This window comes from Oryzias latipes, chromosome 13 (assembly GCF_053564925.1).
Source record: "Oryzias latipes strain Hd-rR chromosome 13, Olatipes_Hd-rR_3.1".
Classification (NCBI taxonomy): domain Eukaryota; kingdom Metazoa; phylum Chordata; class Actinopteri; order Beloniformes; family Adrianichthyidae; genus Oryzias; species Oryzias latipes.
In genome coordinates, this window is record NC_136249.1 from 21,543,751 (window position 1) to 21,561,794 (window position 18,044).

Genomic DNA, 18,044 nt, shown 5'->3' on the forward strand with positions numbered 1-18,044 from the left:
ACAGAAACTTTGCCATCATCAGTGTTCAGGCGGATGTCGTTGGTTACCTTGATAAGAGCAGTTTCTGTGCTATGATGGGGTCTAAAACCTGACTGGAAAACATCAAATGAATTTTTTAATAAGAGAAAATCAGTGAGCTGTTGGTAGGTAATACTTTTTCAAGGACTTTTCCTAAAAATGGCAGATTAGAGATTGGTCTGTAATTATTCAGAACAGTGGGATCAAGACCGCTTTTCTTCAGGAGAGGTTTAATGACTGCAGTTTTTAAGGCCTCTGGAAATATTCCAGATTGAAGAGACATGTTAACTATTAGAGTAATTGATGTCAACACACTGTTCAGGACAGACTTTAGAAATCTAGTGGGTAACACATCAAGGCAGCATGTAGACGACCTCAGACGGGTGATGGTCTCTTGGACAGTTTGGTCAGTGACAGGTACAAAGTGAGTCAGCTTAAAGTGAGTAGGTGGCCATTGGATAGTTACATGTGTTGTGGAATTGATGGCTTTTTTAATGCCCTGAACCATGTCATTAAAAAATACAGCAAAGCGAAGGTCCCTTCCCTAAGGTTCATTTACAAAGACGCCTTCTCCTCTTACACAGAAAATTCAGCATGTACAAAGCTGAAAGCTTTTTCATATAACGCAAGTAGAAGCAACTGTAATATTTGCTAATAAAAGAGTCAAGTCCTCACTGTTTAATTTGACACGAGTAAACACATCCAACATCTTGCGTTAAACAGTTCCCAAGGACAAACAGACGAAAAAGAAAAACTTACAAACATAATCAAACATGCATTTGTGTTTTTCTGAAAATGTTAATGCATTTATGTTTGTTTTTTTAAAGATCTATTGCTGAAAATCCAGCCTATAACCATGGTGACATGAAGCATTCAGCCCTGAGATTTTCCTTATAGCTGCCTAAAACATAGACTCGCTGCAGAGATTTCTGCAGCAAATGTTGCAATCTATTTCTTTTTGTACCTCCTCCTGCTGCTTCTTTTCTCACTTCTCTCATACTTTGGCATGATGGATCATTCTATTGAGTGCTCTGACTTACACTGAATTGGTCCTTCAAATTGCCGTGCTGGGAAATGGTCAGAAACAAGTTGTGGAGCAGATCTCTATACCCTTGAGTGTCAGTCCCCCGTCACACACTCTGTTTCAGTGATAAAGAGTGGCAGCCTTTACCCAAAAGAAAAATGAAGGAATGTTGGAAGAGGGAAAAAACTGCCTGAATATCATTTGATGCTGCCTTCATTGCCGCCACTATTAATGTGTCAGCAGGGGTTTTCCCAGAGTTATTTATGCTGTACCAAGATGAATTAATACAGCAAAGGTAGATTCACTTGTGAAAAAGAATACTTTTATTTTTAACTTTTCAGTCAGTATTTGATTTAGTTATCGTGGAAAAATGATTTGCAAATTCAGCAACAAGTGTTGCATATTTAATGCTTTTGTCATGGCAAGCTCGGCGAGGCAGACCCAGGCGCTGGAACCCAGAAGGAAAACACAAGGTGAGTAAGTTGGTAAGTCAAGTTTTAATGATATTCGGGTTGCTTGAGTTCTTGATGTGGCTGGAGGCTCGAGAGCAGCGGGTGAAGTTGCTGGAAGTAGCTTGAGGTAGCTATGGCTTGAGGTGAGGATGGTGGTTCTTGGTGTTCCGAGAGGTTCTGTGGCTCAGGTAATCCGGTGACTCAGGTGTCCACTCGTGGTCAGAATGTCCTGAAGGCGAGTCAATACAAAAGTTAGATGTGACCATGAACACTTGGAGTAAACTAGCCATGAGATCAAGTTATGCACCATCAGAGGCAACGAACTGGTGATAAATGTGGTTCTGGACCTCCTTAAGTAGATCTGGTCGGTGATGAGGTGAGTGGCCACAGCTGGGAATCATCAGGAGCCAAGCAGAGAGAGGAGGGGGAGGAAAGCTGACAGAGGCACATGACAGCTTTCCTATTAATATAAAAGCACCTGTTGTTTTGCTTGGTGCCTGGATTAAATGGGTGTTCAATCTTATTCAAAGTACACTACATTGCTTAGTGCAGACATCATAGGCTTTTAATTACAGCACAATAATTACATTTCTCTTCACCTACAGCCAAGAATTTGTTTGCTGCTGCCACGTTCGTGTATCTGTAAGGTGTAACGCAGACACAGTAGCATTGGAACGGTGGGTGAGTATGAATTTTGCAAGGATTTGAAGGAGAGGAAAGAGGGTCCATTCTCTCTCTTTCTCTCCCATCCTCTGTCACTCTCACTAAGCGCTGAGTGAGAAACCATTCTCTCCTCACATCTCTGTGCGTTGCTGTTGAGGCTGCAAGAGGACCATAAAAAACTAAAGGGCTTCAGAACGAGGGGTTCAGAAGAAAAAGAGGGACAACAAAAAGCTTGAAAAGAAGAAAAAAAATGAACCTGGTCCATCGAGGTGAAAAGGCAGTTTAAGGGGATTTTTTTTCCAATTTTTAATTGGTAAGTACCTGCATGCATTCAAGCAAATCTTTCAGTAAATGTTATAGATTTACTTTTGCATCATTTTCAAGGACACATGGTTTGCATATTTATACAAGTTTTTTTGCGCTTAATGATAATTGCATTTTCTCTGATTGTAAACACAATTCTAAAATAATGTTTTCAAAACAACAAACAGGAGTTCAAGAAACCTAAAAAAAACAAATTTTTGAAAAGTCCATTAATTTTGAATTGTTTTTTTGAAGTAAAAAAAGTCACTCTCAGCATCATTGATTTGGGATCAATGCTATTAAGAAAATGGTGTTATATTTAAATATGCTTTCTTTGTAAAGAGTCGCACTGCGTTGCTAAACCTGCATTTGAGTGAATGAATTTTAATGATTTCTGTGAAAAACTGCAGCACAGTCGCATTTTGCAGTCCTTCAAAATAATTTGGGGGCTGTGGAATAAATAGCTTTTGTTTTATTTTGATAGGGCACAATTAACATTCTATGGCACTACTTCAAATTAGATAATATACTTATTATTAGGATCCATTAATAGAGTTTTTTTTAAAACGTATTTAATTGCTGTAATTATGTATTTAGGAGGAAACATTTTGAAAACAATGCAAACGACATCCACATACATTCAAAGTAGAAAAAAAAGAACACCAGACACAATACATTGTGTCCAAGCCCCTCTGTGCATTTGAACAGCCTTGTCACAGAACATTGCCTTCATTAAAAGAAGAATGCTTCCACACGGCAGGCCCTGCTGTTCTTCAAGAAACACAACTATTGTTTTGCTCTTCTGAAGGCTTCCTACCTTCTTTGGTTTATCAGAGATCTTAAACTCTGCCATCAGTGAAAATACAACGCAATTTGTGTTTGCATAGCTCGTGTTTTACAAGAGAAAATAGTCATTTTGGTCATACACATAGGACAGTTATGGTTTTTCAGTTTTCTAAGTTATATTCTTGAGGTCGTGCTACAAAACTGATATAAACATTAAAAAAAACATTGAGTGTTTGACCTTAAAACCTTTCATGTTGACATGTACTTTGACAGAACAAATGTTGTTAAAGAGCCCTAAGTCTCTGATAATTGAATGGTTAGCAGGCGATAATAACATTTAGACACCAGGTGATGGTTGGCGCTGCAGGGTAAGTAAAACAAAATGAAGCATGAAATTTTCAATTGGTGCACTTGACTGAAAAGACCTTTTAAACTTAAAACATTGTGCATTTATTTAATTTGAGAAAATGAGGGACAAATTCAAAAAAAGAGGGACAATATTAAATCACATCATTAAGGCATTGAGGTTATCAGCAGAAACCTTGTTCATGAGATCATCTCTTACACTCTCTCCTTATCGTATAAAGATATATTCTGCAACTAAAACTAGCTGAAAAGACATAAATAAGTGTATCTGCATTCCTTCAGCAACCTTTCTGCATGTTCTTTCTGCCTTTCTTTACACTACATATAATTCCTGAACAGTTCCTGGTGTATTGGCTCCTGTAAGATATAAGTTAAACTTCCAGACACTTTGGCAACTTGTCTGTGTTGTTTCGCATTCCTCCTCTGTTCATGAGTGTAAAAAGAGACAAAAAAATAAACCACTGTGTGATGCGTCCAGAATATTCCAGTATACATCTACTTCTGAAGTGATGCTGCTTAAACCTAACTTGTGCACTTTAAGCCATGCAACTCAGTTCTTGATGCTATACCAAGTCCACTGAGGATATCAGAGCACCACTTCTTCACCTGTTTTTTGACAGCATTTAACGTCCACTCATGGATTTTTCATTCCCGACCAATCTCTTAAAAAAAAAAAAAAAAAACTTGACACGTCGTGAATAACAAGTTGCATGTCAATTACAGGATTGCATCTGTTAATTGGTTGAAATAATCTATTTCGAATTACTCCTATCTGCAGCACCCCACCCCTGAGAAAGATAAGGGAGGCCCCAGCTTAATGCAAAATAAGTTCAAGTTCAAGGTTTTATTGCCGTTTTCACATACAGTACATCGGGATTTTTCTTTGGCATCTCTCATGTCAGGGTCAATATAGACAGGACAAAAATTAAAAAAGAAATAAAATAAGTAAAACATGACAACAAAAGTACAAATACCCTTATTTTGAACATAAAAACATTACTACAGGACTGAAAGAGGGAGTTTAACCCACCAAAGCACAGCGCAGAAACAGGAGAATTTTAAAGGACATGCCCCCCCTCCACCTGATCCTTGTGCTTGGTCAGCTCTAACACATATGAAAAATAACAACAACTCTGCAGAAGTCCACAAATAAATTCAGTTACTCCAAATGATACCTCCAAAAGGATTTTCCGACAGAGCCAAAAGGTACCTATCAGCTGGACCAGGGCCAAACTGCCTTGGAAATTCCAATGCCAACCGAAACAGCAGCTCTGAAAATCTGAAAGTACTGTGGCGAGAGTAGAAGCACCTAGCAGAGAGGAAAAACCCCTGTCTTTAGAACCCCATTTGGGCTAAAAGAAGACAAGTAAGGTTTTAAGTTAATTGACAACATCTGCACTTTCGGGGAACTCCTTTCTACCTGCTGCAGTTCCCCTATTAATGGATTGCCACCCTAATAATCTCAAAAACACGATCACAAGCTGGGTCTGAACTGGAAACGGGAACGATCTGAACCTCCTCTCTCACAGAGCAGGGAAGTCTATGTTGTTTGGGTGATTACCAGTCTTGGATCATTGTGTCCATTTGTGTTACCATCAACCACAGAAGGAATGACTTTTTGTTATGAATGGTTGATTCCAGTTTTACACCATAGATCTTGTCTTTTGCTTCTCAGTATAAAACTAGTTCTCCCTCCACTAATGGTTGCCACTTGTAGAAGATTCCAAAGCAAGCTGCTTGTCAAAGTCTCTTCAAGAAGAGCAGAAGTCCACAGATGACGTTAGCAATCCCAAGGGGAAACTCCCAAATGGTCAAAATGTACCCATTTTTTTAAATTTACTTTATTTATCCCACAATGGGAAATTTGTTCTCCGCATTTGACCCATCCCCTGGGGGAGCGGTGAGCTACAGCCGAACGGCGCTCAGGAGGGAGTAGCAATAAGGGCCTTGCCCAAGGGCCCTCAATGGGTGATGTTAATTGCTCGCATTGATGAAAGAAGAAAAAAAAAAAAAAAAAAAATTTGCTCGCATTGATATGGTAATTGCCCCAGTACCATTGTTCATTCCCCTCTGGGAATCGAACCCTGCTTTCCTGCGTTAGTCGCCAAGCCACCTACCCAGCCATCTATAGCAGCATGGAAAGGTACCAAGTGGCACCTAGAAAGCGCCTGTACTGCTGGACATAGCAGCTCTGAAAGCACAGAGAGGGAAAACTACAGCACTCAAAATCCATCTGGGCTGGAAGATGGCAAAGCAGATAACATAGCAAAAAAAAAAAGCACAACAGATCACAAACAAGCAAGCAAGGAGAATAGCAGGGGTTTGGGACAAAACTCTGTGGAAGCTAAGACAAAATGAGAGCTGCACACATTAAACTTAATGTGGAAGAAGCAACGGGTGAAGCAGGACAAATACATAGTGATTTAGCTTTGGAGGAGAGCAACACGCTCAGTTCCACAAGACAGTAGCAGGAGCACCTTGTTACTCTGCGGATCAAACTGACACCACTGCCAGACAACCAAGTAGATAAAGCAGGCTGATTAGTACGCTGCAGAGCCAAACAGAGGCAGCCATGTCGCTTGACTAGTACAGAAAATAGGAACCTAAGAAACACCGGATGCTTCAGTCACTGAGCTGTGCTGCTTTTATTATGCAGCTCCAGCACCACCCAAGCAATGAGCACTGAGGCTAGAATGACAACACCTGTGCTTTAGGTGCTTTAGGGGAATTTGCACCCATTATCTGCTTTCCACGGAATCGACCTGACGCGCATCTCAAAGCTCATGCCAAATCACTATTAAAAACTTCAGTTTGCACTTGTTAGTAAATCACTGCAAACTCAGATAAAAAAAAACAGCAAATGCAATGCCCTTGCACGCACATGAAATGTTTTGCAAGACTGCTTTTGCTGCCCATGCAGCCTTGTAGAAGTTGACAGTGTCATGAACATATAACCGTATTTCAAATGTCTAAAGATTCCCAAGTTTTCCACGTCATGTTAGCACTTGATTCTTTTTTTCAGGGTAATTGGACTTTAAAGTTTTATCTAGATGTTTTACTGCTCTTCCAAGCAGCTTCTTCGGTTTTGACCTCTGATTGAGAATTTGAATCATTTGTGTGATGACTACATTTTTGTGGTGGGGGTTTTGGTGCAGCTCAGATTCAGTGTGACATGTCAGTGCTTTATTGTTTGTGTGGTGGGTGTGAATGGGACCATTCTTGTTTAAACTTTTTAATGAAAGTTTTTTTTTTGTATGTAAAACAACTGTAAAAAGTCTTGGAAAGGTGTTTGATTTAAGTCTATCTAAATTCTTCCTGAAAACTGATTTATATCCTTTGCTATCCGAAAAAGTAAGGTCCTGCTCAACAAACGCTTGCTTAAAAACCTTCATTAGACCATGATTTTACTCAGCTATTGTAGTGCAATCAGTATTTTCTGCCATGTCTGATCACCAAAACATGCCTGGATATGTCCGCAGATTCCTAACATTGTTGTCAAAAAGAAAAAATGGGCACACTTTTTCCATGCCTGACATAGAAAATGTGTGACAAACTCTGCTTCTCCTGATAGTCACTGCACTCAAATAGACACCAGCCCAAAATCAGGTTTAATAGGAGATATTATCTATCCAGAAAGGAACCTATGAATGAAACTGTTAAGATATCTTTGGGTACCTGCTTTAAGTCTTGCACATTTTTTATTTGGTCAGTTCTGATTAGGCAGATGGGATCACACAGCACACCAATGCAATCTCTATGAGTCAGGAGAGAAAGCTCCAACAGTGAATAGAAGGCAGCAAATCTGAATAAAGTGCTAATTTTGGATTTTTTGACAGTGATTAAGCTGCATGTCACATTTATAAACGCACATGAAATGCGTAAGAGCAACAGATTGTTTTTCTGAATGCAGCTCATTAAAGACAGGGAGAACTGATGAGGAGGGGATAGACAAAAAAAAAACCTTTAGAAAATGATAAAACACGTAAAGTTTGTTGAATTTCTTAACAAGAACCGATCCTGACTTTGCTCTGAAGGGTGATGTTTCACAGAAACTTCTTTTGGCTGTTAGTTTTCTATGTTTTTGTGCTGCTTGTCAAATTGATGCATATAAATCCTTGTGAGATTGGAAATATCTAAGGTATTACAGAGAGTACAAAAAAGTGAATGTGCAATTATATATGGAAAGAGAGTAGACTAAACAGGATGAGCGTCAACAGAAGCCGTTCTTCCTGTTTTGCATGTTGAGAGTGCTCAATTCTCATCACGCCTCACAAATTAGCAGCGAGGTCTGGATAATTTTCACAAAGGCCATGGCAACAGCGTTACTAGGCAAGGGTGGGTTTCTTGTGAGCTATCTGATAAGGTAGACATTGAAAGACCAGATGGGATCAGGAAGCATGCGCCTTGTGGACACTTCCATAAAAATTAGGAGCTCAAGACACATTGAAGCAAGTGAGCCTGCTTGGAACTGAAGTGGCAAGGGATGCTGAGAAGGTGATTGTTTCTAACGGATTTTGAATTGGACAGGAAAATTGTGCCTGTAGGCTCTTCAAACTGATTGCGTTGAAGTCGCAGTACACGTATTGACTCATTTAAGAGGATTCATGTGCTGAAAATCTGATCTGCAATCTGAATCATGTGTTCTGGCTGTGAAGTGATGGAAAGACTCAACTACACCGTCACATATATCGGCTCATCCTTATAAATGAGTATGGTGCATGAGACCTAAATATGTGGGTGAAACCGTTTAAATTAGCTTTGAGAATCTTAAATGCCCCTGATCCTTCAGTGGAGCACAAAGAGGCGCATGCACAAAAATTAAGTGGAGAACATAAGAGCCTGGGACAAATCATCCTGAATCCAACATTAGAATTAATAATTGATTTCTTTTAAGTTACAGAAGCTTATTTTTCACCTTTTTTAAAGCCTAACATCAGAGGTTTAGGGTTGACAAAGTATCTAATTGCATGGCTCAAATTATCAAATGGTCTTTTGACTGTTGAAATGTCATTTATAAAACATTTCTATATGTCCAAGGAAGATCTTGAATTTAAATTAAACTTGTTTTTTTAATCATTTTTTTCTGTATAGTTTGTATTTGTTTGTTGCTTATGTGGCAACTATTCTATGTATTGTTCAGCATGTGGTCTGAGGGTATTTTCCAAGCGAACCAGGGATGGATCCAACAGCCTTTTCAATCAAAGAGCACCACCCATTTCCCTAAAGTGTAGTCCTTCTATTTAATGCCAGAAACTTTCTGAATGGGGTAAAGCAGCTTTTCTTTATCAGCCACGTCAGAAAAAATGCCAAATGTATTTTTCAAATGCTTGCAGTGAGTTTTCAAACTGTTACGATCTTCTTTGTCTAGGGGTTTAAAGTTGTAGCATAATGATATGCAAACAAAAACAAAGCAATTTACATTTTATATTATGAATATATATTATTTTTATATTTTTTTAAATAAATGATAATTTAATTGTGTCAAACCAACCAATAGCCAAGTAAAATTAATTTAAAATTTGGATCTATATTTCTATCACAAGTGTTGGGTTTTTATAAAATGACATCCACACATACATACATTTTGCATCTACAAGCAAAAATGTTGGCATGTGTGTAAAAAATTCTGCAAGTGCAGTATAATCTTGTGCTTTTGCAGTACTGATTTGTTCTTGAGTAAAAAAAATAAATAAACAAACTGTAATTACTGTAAAATGTTTTGCACAGTTGCCCAGTTGCTTTTAGAAATACAATTCAGATTCTCAGAACAGCCCACACACAAACAAGTGTACAAGTGTTTTTGATTTGCAGACACACATGGAAAACAATAATATGTCCTCTAAATAGCTGGGCAGCAGCAGACTACACAGAATGAACAATGCCGGCTCTCTGTCTCTGTCAGGAGCTGAGCCATGAACCAGCTGCTGGAGTGAAGGGGAAGGTTGAAATTTTAGAGCCACCACCATTAGCCTTGGTCCCAGTCAGGGAAATGACCCATCAGCAATCGACATCTGTAAACAATAATCATGCAAAAACACATCAAACATTCAGTCTGTCACAGAATAAATCAAAGATCCAGAGAAGACAAAGAGAACGTCCTCTGTCATAGAATAAATCAACATCTTAGTGAAGAAAAATAAATATGTGTTAAAACCGTAATAGTTGCAACACTAAAAAGCAGCACCTTGCCAATTCTCAAAACTGAAACTATTAAAATCCAAAGAGAAAAACTATGAGTTTCAAACAATTTTTTCCTTAATTCCATCTCCCTTTTCTAGTTAGAACAGCCAAATGTGTGACTGATATTTCAGCCACTTTCCCTCAATTGAACGGAAGAAAACAACAAAAACAAGTCGTGCTGTTTCTCCCTGGGTGTCATCTCAATGAGGGAGGTGCATACACTGTTTTTGTTCCTGTAAGAAAAAAGCGCTCATGCTGGCACAGAAGCCTTTGCACACAGAGTCCTCGGTAAACAATGAAAATGGAAATGGCTTTGTGTTATTAGGTTCTAAGTGATGAAGTCCCCAAAGTCACTGCACACACTTTTGATCATTTTGAGAGAACAATAAACTTTCAATCCTACACAAAGATTATCTATACTTAATGACACTGTCTAATGATGATCTAATGTTCAATAAGCTTATGTCCAAATTTAATAATGCTTCCATTACATGAAAAATCCAGAAGCAGGAATAGCTCCTAAAGACCCACTCCACTCCAATGAAAAAGGACAGATATAAAGAAAATTAAGCTTAAAATAGCATTTTTGAGTATTTCTTTATTCAAATCAGGAGCAGACCAAAAAATGCAGTTGGAAAAACCCTATAGTTGTGATCTAGAGACTACAGTTGGCAGGTCACTAGCTCCATGCTTCTCTCCATTTCAATGCGTCCACTAGAATACGACTAGATCCATGTACATCTTCATTTTCCTCTTCTGAGCTGGAATCTAACTCAAAACTGCACAGATGGATAACTGCAATATTGCTCACCATTTTATTATTTTTTTGCATTTGTAATGTTAGATTAGGGTTGTGAGGGGCTGTAAACTAGCAGGAGAGACTGTAAACACATCGATGATAGAAAGTGAGGGCGGGCTTAACTACATGTCCACGGTCCCGCCCATAACTCAGAGATGAATTTCGAATGAACTATTGCTGCCCTACGGAAATGATGTCCTAGAAACTGCAGTATTTTAGATTTTGACCACTGGGTAAGCTTTTACAATGGATCAAAAGATGATTGGAGCAGGACGTACAGGGCCCTTATCATGCAAAATCAACTTTTTGAACTTTTAGGTGAATTAAAATGTTAATTTCTCAGACGACACCCACAAGGAGCGAAAGCCGGTGCCTCAAAGATCAAGTCGTTTTACATCTGGATGGGAAAACTAGCAACGAAAATAACTAATATTTCATTAGAAAAACCTTCTTTAGTGTGCCAAAGGTAAAATATTATCATTATATGGATATAGTTTATTCTGAAAGGTCTAAGAAAAGCATGATATAAGCCCTTAAATAAATCAGATTAGTTTTATTCAAATTCACTTTGAATAAACAAAGAAATAGTAAAAGATAGACTTTTTTTTATTCTATCAATACTAAAAAAAAATGAGCGTGGAAAAGGAAGGTACTTGTGAAATTTGTTTTGTCATTTCCTGCTGTACTTAGTCAATGATATGTTTTCCATGCGCTATGCCAGTATAACACATACTTAATCTGTTTTGCTGACAGCAGGAGACAATGTTTTCAGTAGATTAGGAATGCTCCATCAGCCTTCAGGGTGAATGAAAGCATCAACATGAGACAGTATTAGCCGTCTTTCAAAGACATAATGCAATTTTGTCAATTATTTTTTTATTATGAATTAATTAGACATGTAATGATGTTTTATTTACAATAAAACTTCACTGAGTGAGGTACCTCTGATAATAATTTGTTTAATGTTTACTGCTCCATTGTTTTACCGAAAGATCTAAAGAAAAATGCTGTTTAAATTCTGGGAAAAGTTCCACAAAATGAAAAGAAACCACATTTTGTTGAGAGCTTCATGTTAATTTCAAGAGAAAGAAAGCTGACATTTATGAAAGGGTCTTCCAGAGATCTGAATTCATTTCAACTGCAAGCAGCGATTTACTTTGTTGCCAATAAAGCTTTTTGCTCTCTTATTAACTGCCAAAATTTAAAGGCCACACAGTGATGGGGATAGGCCACTGCAACTTTGCGATGCATGATAATGTAGCTTGCAGGTGGTGGAAACAAATGCCAACAAAGAGAGCCAAATGACAATTTTGACATTTAGCAAATCTAATTAACTGAGAAAAACAATCCAAATTTTCTTTAAATTAATTTTTTTTTTCAGTGGAATGGAAAGCACTTGGACTAGCCACTCGAACCTTTTTCCTGCATTTGAATATTATCAAATTGTTGTCCACTTGTCCAATAGTTTAAAGCAGCATTAATTTTTCTTTCAAATGATTTTGAATTATATTCTGTGAGCTTTAGATCTGTGGACGTGTCTAACCATTAAGACATTTATTGCTTGTGATGACAAGGCAGCAGTTTCAGGTTAGATTCAGCACCACTTCAGCTTGCATGAAAAAGACGGAGCTGATCTTTGACATCCAGGCTGTCAAATTACATTTCAGTAAAAGACTGAGCTTCTTTCATGGTGCTTTCCTGCTCCTGCATACACTTAACAGGAGCCATAGAAGAGACTTGTCAAGGCTTTAAATGAAAAGCCACCACTGATGTTCTAAAGTATGAAACATCAAAAAGTGCAGGGGTGCAAAGTAGTCTGTCACAGTGGAAGACACTGAGGACATTCTATGACGACCTTCAGAACTATTCTCATAAAAACTTTCCAGCAAACTCAATTTTCAAATAAAGTTTTAAAAAATACTATAATTTTCTGTTTGTGCTTATCTGTTTACTGTTCCACCAAATCCCTGATAAGGTCAAGTGGGTTACTGGAGTCTATAACCCAGGCACAGTTGGGAAAAGGCAGGGTAAATCCTAAACAGATCACCAGATTGTTAGTTGCAGGGCATAAGCTAAAGATGATTAATTTACATCAATATCTAATCTTACACTATCTTTGTTTTACATTGTGATTGTAATCCTCTGTAGAGATCAGTATCATAGAAAAATCAATACTTTTCCTTTAGTACCACAACTAATTGGTCAATTCCACATCCATCTGGAAATCTACTTAAGATAACTGACTTAGAATGACAATATACTGTATACACTTTACAGCACTTTATATCATTGTGAAAAAATTCCGTCGGTTTACTGTAACTCATTTGGCACAAGGAAAGACAAAGACATAAGGATGTCAATGTTTTCTCCTATCAAATTATCTTTATGTTGGGCTACTGTTCAGTTCCAAGCTGTGGACTATTTTAGTTGATATTACAATACCAATTGACCTTTTGAAGTGGAATATATATTGCCTATTGAAATTATGCAAACAATGGAAATTCTAACACTAATTACATAAAGTACTTTATCATTAGTGGCATTTGCATCAAATGGTATTCTTCTTGAATGCATGGAACAAAATCTTCAGAAGAAACTTTAACGAGAAGTTGATTGTTTATCGTTCGAGCCAAATGATTCAGTGTTGTTTGCGTCTCAGGTTTCCCTGTGGAGATATGGATACCTTCATGGATGAGGATTTCCGAGTGGCAAGTAACATTAGCCAAGAAACAGAAAGACTGGATGAGCACAAAAGACAAGCACTCAACCAAAGTGACCCTTTGGACATGTTTGTGGGCATGGAACTTCTTCTGAGATTTAAACCGCTGTTCGTACCTCTCTACTGCCTGGTAGTGGTTGTGGCTGGTGTTGGAAACTCAATCCTCCTGGCATGTATCATGGCTGACAAGAAGCTCCACAATGCCACCAACTTTTTCATTGGTAATCTAGCCGCCGGGGACCTGCTGATGTGTTTGAGCTGCGTTCCACTGACTGCCTCCTACGCCTTTGACAGCCACGGTTGGGCGTTTGGACGATCTCTTTGCCACTTGGTGCCCTTGTTGCAATGTGCAACAGTCTTTGCTTCAGCACTTTCTCTCACTGCTATTGCTGTGGACCGCTACATCGTTGTAGGTAAAGATCTTACACACCTACTTGTTTTATCATTTCTGCCCTATTTGTTTTGAATATTTCAAACATCATAGGAGACACAGAACTTTGCATTCAATCCTTTTTTTCGTTACATTTTTAAGTGTGTTATTATATCACTAGTTCTGGTTCTTATATGTGCTGTTGTTTTGTCTCAGCTCACCCAGTACGGAGGAGGATCTCAGTGTGGAGCTGTGGCGCAGTGACTTTGGGTGTTTGGCTGTTGTCTTTGACTTTGGCAGCACCTCCATCTTTCTACACAAGCTATGTTGACCTTCGGCCCAGCGGCGTCAACCTGGTGGTGTGTGAGGAATTCTGGCCCAACAACGGCAACCTGCGCTTGCTTTACTCATGCTTCATTCTAAGCACATCCTACATGATTCCACTGCTGTCTGTCAGCATGTCATACTGTGCCATCACTGTCAGCCTAAAGCGCTACTCAGTTCCTGGAGAGCAATCCATCAGTCAACAACGATGGAGCAAAAGGCGAAGGAAGACCTTCTCTCTGCTGGTGGCCTCGGTGTTGGCTTTTGCCCTGTGCTGGTTGCCTCTTCAGGTGATTGACACATAATTTAGTCAAATCGTGAGCAACTCCAAACTTGACATTTTTTAATATGTGCACATTCAAATGGTTAAAAAAAACACTTAAAGTAAACCTTGAAGTGGCATGTGCATTGTTCTTGTGGTTTCAGAAGTTAAAAACTCAATAACAAGGAAGTGGCATAAAGAAGTCTTTAGTGCAACTGAGATGAGATTTTTATGCTTCATTTATCAAAAAAGGTCCATCCTCGTGTAAATGTGTTCATTACAAAAACACTATTTTCTAAATGAGACATGATAAAAGCTAATAGATTATACATTCATCATCATATTGACTGAAAGCGAGGGAACAGAAGACATTGTGCTGTGATGGCAGAGATGAGTATTTGTGCCCACAGAAAGTACTTTCAGTTCCATAGTGTAGTGGTAACTGGAAACCACACGCGCATTTGTCAGTTGTACAAGAAAGTAGTTTGGCTAAGTTTCGTGATGACATATATTTGCATTTTGTACATTGTATGTGTGGGAAAATGTGTAATAGAATGTTGCATTGTTACACAATCAAAACCATCATTCAGGAGATGTTCATTTAAATTGGATGGCCTTTATTAGTCATTCAAAACATGTCATCAGGCCACTCTGAGGTTTTAAAATACTTTCTGTTTTAAGGTTTCATTTTGAGAAGAAAAAACTAAACTGTTCCTATGTTGTTGTGCAGGTACTAAATCTGATGATGGATCTGGACCCAGACTTCCTCATAATAGGGAAACGCTACATCAATCTCTTACAAGTTTGCTGTCATCTATTGGCTATGAGCTCCTCATGTTACAATCCCTTCATCTATGCCTCATTACACAGCAAGGTGCGCATGCATCTGAAAGGCTACCTCTGTCCCTGTCGCAACCGCAAGAGTGGAATGGTGGAGAGACCCACGTCCAGGAGCTGATGTTCTGGCACAACAGAGTGACATGCAAAGTCTGCCTTTTCCCACAAGCTGACATTTGAATCCTAATGTCAGGGTTTGAAAAAAAATGCAAAACTAATTTTCCTGGTGAGTTCAAATCAAATAGTATTAAGTGTTGTAAAGACATTTCATCCTCTCTTGCGCCTCACCAATCCATTGAAACCAAAAAAAAACATAGATTAAGAGTCCACATCTGATGATAGGATTAAGTGATGATATTTTTTTTTCTTTTTGGTCTGCTGAATTACAGGCACAGATATTTAAAAAAATAAAAATAAAAAAAAAACACTCCAGGGACCTCGTTGCAGCACACTTAACACACACTGGTGGCTGAAACTGGTTCATGTAGTAAACGCTTAACTGACAGCATTTATTTCTCTTACCATATATGGATAAAAGGATGACAAGAGGAAATGTGCAAAAGGACCCCTAATTATTTTACTATATCCCTAATTAAGTGTATTTTCAGTTCATAAGAATCACTTACATTTTAATGATGTGAAAATGCAACCTGCCTAATTATTTGTAGTGTTTTTATAGTGATGTGAGTTATTTTCCTCCGAAATTTTCAGGATAGAGGCCAAAAAACCTTTACATGGACAGCAATTCTGTTGCCAGTTTGTAATCAGTGCCAAACACATGAAAACGTTGCCTGACGTGCAGAGTTCTGTGTATCTGTTCTGAAAACGATAAAGACAATTTTCATCACACTGTTGAAATAAGAATCCATATATCATATCATATTGAATGTGATTTGTGGTTTTTGCTTGGACCTTGGGCTGTGATTCTTAGACGTGGGAAGATTTGTTTAAAAGTTTAGTTTACATATCTTTGACTGAAAATAACAGTGACAAAGAAGGATTACCAGACTTCGCGATCATAACCCTCATCCGATTAGATTAGCAATTCAAGGCAGTTGATAGAAGAAAGAAATTGTACAGAGAAGAGCAAAGTACTAAAGTTATGACTGTGAAAGCAGTAAAATTAATCAACTTTTGGCTGAAACATGCAGGCGACTGGAAAAGTCACACAGACGGATTAGGACTGCTAATGGTAGTGATATTCATGGCCCATGACTAAAATATCACAGCAAAGGTGCCATTTGGGAGTGACCACTGTCACTACTGTGTTTGGAAGGAGAAAAAAAAGATTTCTCTGCCCTTTAAAAGTGACAAGAATGCTGTCAATAATCTTGTTTGAAGAGGAATGCTAAGAGACATGAGTACAATAGAGTTTTAAGACCACCAGAAAGAAAAAATATTGATTTGATTGATTGATTGATTGATTGATTGATTGATTGATTGATTGATTGATTGATTGATTGATTGATTGATTGATTGATTGATTGATTGATCGATAAGCATTGATTGATTGATTTTAAGAATTGCAGTCAAAGCAATAAAGACTTCGCACAGATTTATCAAACTCATTACAGAAATGATAAAATGCATAGATAAAAAAAAATGAAAACAGAAAACAAAAAAAATAATAAACTTAAATCACATTTGTTTAAATAAAAACAGTGATCGTTAACTAAAGACATGCTGAGCTTCATTTTTCGCTTGAAAAGGAGTGGGAAGAAGCGAGTTTATATAATCCCACCCCTACTGAGTTAATTCATTTTATACTTTTACATAGTTTTCATAATCCGGTTCTGATCAGATTCTTTTCAAATTACAAAATCAAGTCCTTATTAATGTTTGTTTATGTAAGGATTCAGTGGTTTGGTTTTCTTTGTCATGTTTTTGGTTTCCTTGTCAGTCACACCTTCAGGTTCATGATCCACAGCTGTCTTCAGTTCAGTTAATTGCCCTCAGCCTATTTAAGTGTCTTGGTTTCTGTTCTTCCTTGTCAGGTCATCTGCTCTGTTTTGTCACAGGTTTTTTTCCCCTCATAGTTTTGTCATGTTTCAGTTTGCTAATTAAATGTTTTAGTTCCTGTCATCAAGCTTGGTCTCCTGCATTTGGGTCCTCCACCACCAGTTCGTGACAGAATGACCTGACCAGCTTGGTCCCAGCAGGGGAGTTTTCCATCATGCCCATTCCATGCCTTGCCAGATGAGTTCCTGCAGCATTGTTCATGCCATGCCCTTCCACATCAAGCCTATCTGTTCCTGAGGGGGATTGCCGGGACCATCCTTCAAGCATCAAGTTTCCTGTGGAGGGTCACCGGGGCCGCTCCTCTTCATGTCTGTTCCTGAGGAGGGTTGCCGGGCCCACACTTCATGTCCCCTGTCCCGGAGGATGGTCACCATTCCCCCTTGGCTGTGTCACCTGGTCCACAAGAGGGTCACCAGTGCTGCTCCCCTTCATGGTTCCTGTCCCTGGGGAGAGTAATTGGGACTTTCTACACTTCATGCCTGTTCACAGAAGGGGTTCTGATGCCCCTCACTTCCGTCTGGCTGAAGGAACCCAAACTGTTCTGGACTTTTTTCATTTTCTGTTCCTCCAGGTCCCCTCCTCCTAGGGGTTTTTGGGCATCTGGAATCTGCCCTTTTCGGGAGGGGTACTGTAAGGATTCAGTGGTTTGGTTTTCTTTGTCATGTTTTTGGTTTCCTTGTCAGTCACACCTTCAGGTTCATGATCCACAGCTGTCTTCAGTTCAGTTAATTGCCCTCAGCCTATTTAAGTGTCTTGGTTTCTGTTCTTCCTTGTCAGGTCATCTGCTCTGTTTTGTCACAGGTTTTTTTCCCCTCATAGTTTTGTCATGTTTCAGTTTGCTAATTAAATGTTTTAGTTCCTGTCATCAAGCTTGGTCTCCTGCATTTGGGTCCTCCACCACCAGTTCGTGACAGTTTATCTT

The 18,044-nt window shown here is 38.6% G+C and overlaps 1 protein-coding gene across 1 annotated transcript; it reads left to right on the top strand.

Annotated features, from left to right (window-relative positions):
• The first annotated feature begins 2,330 nt into the window (after positions 1–2,330).
• Positions 2,331–15,375, top strand: LOC101165331 (prolactin-releasing peptide receptor). The gene is made up of 4 exons (XM_004075662.5): positions 2,331–2,470; positions 13,251–13,723; positions 13,897–14,294; positions 14,997–15,375. Exons 2-4 carry the CDS (start codon positions 13,267–13,269, stop codon positions 15,222–15,224), a joined length of 1,083 nt encoding a protein of 360 aa, XP_004075710.1. The 5' UTR covers positions 2,331–2,470; positions 13,251–13,266; the 3' UTR covers positions 15,225–15,375.
• The last annotated feature ends 2,669 nt before the right edge of the window (positions 15,376–18,044 follow it).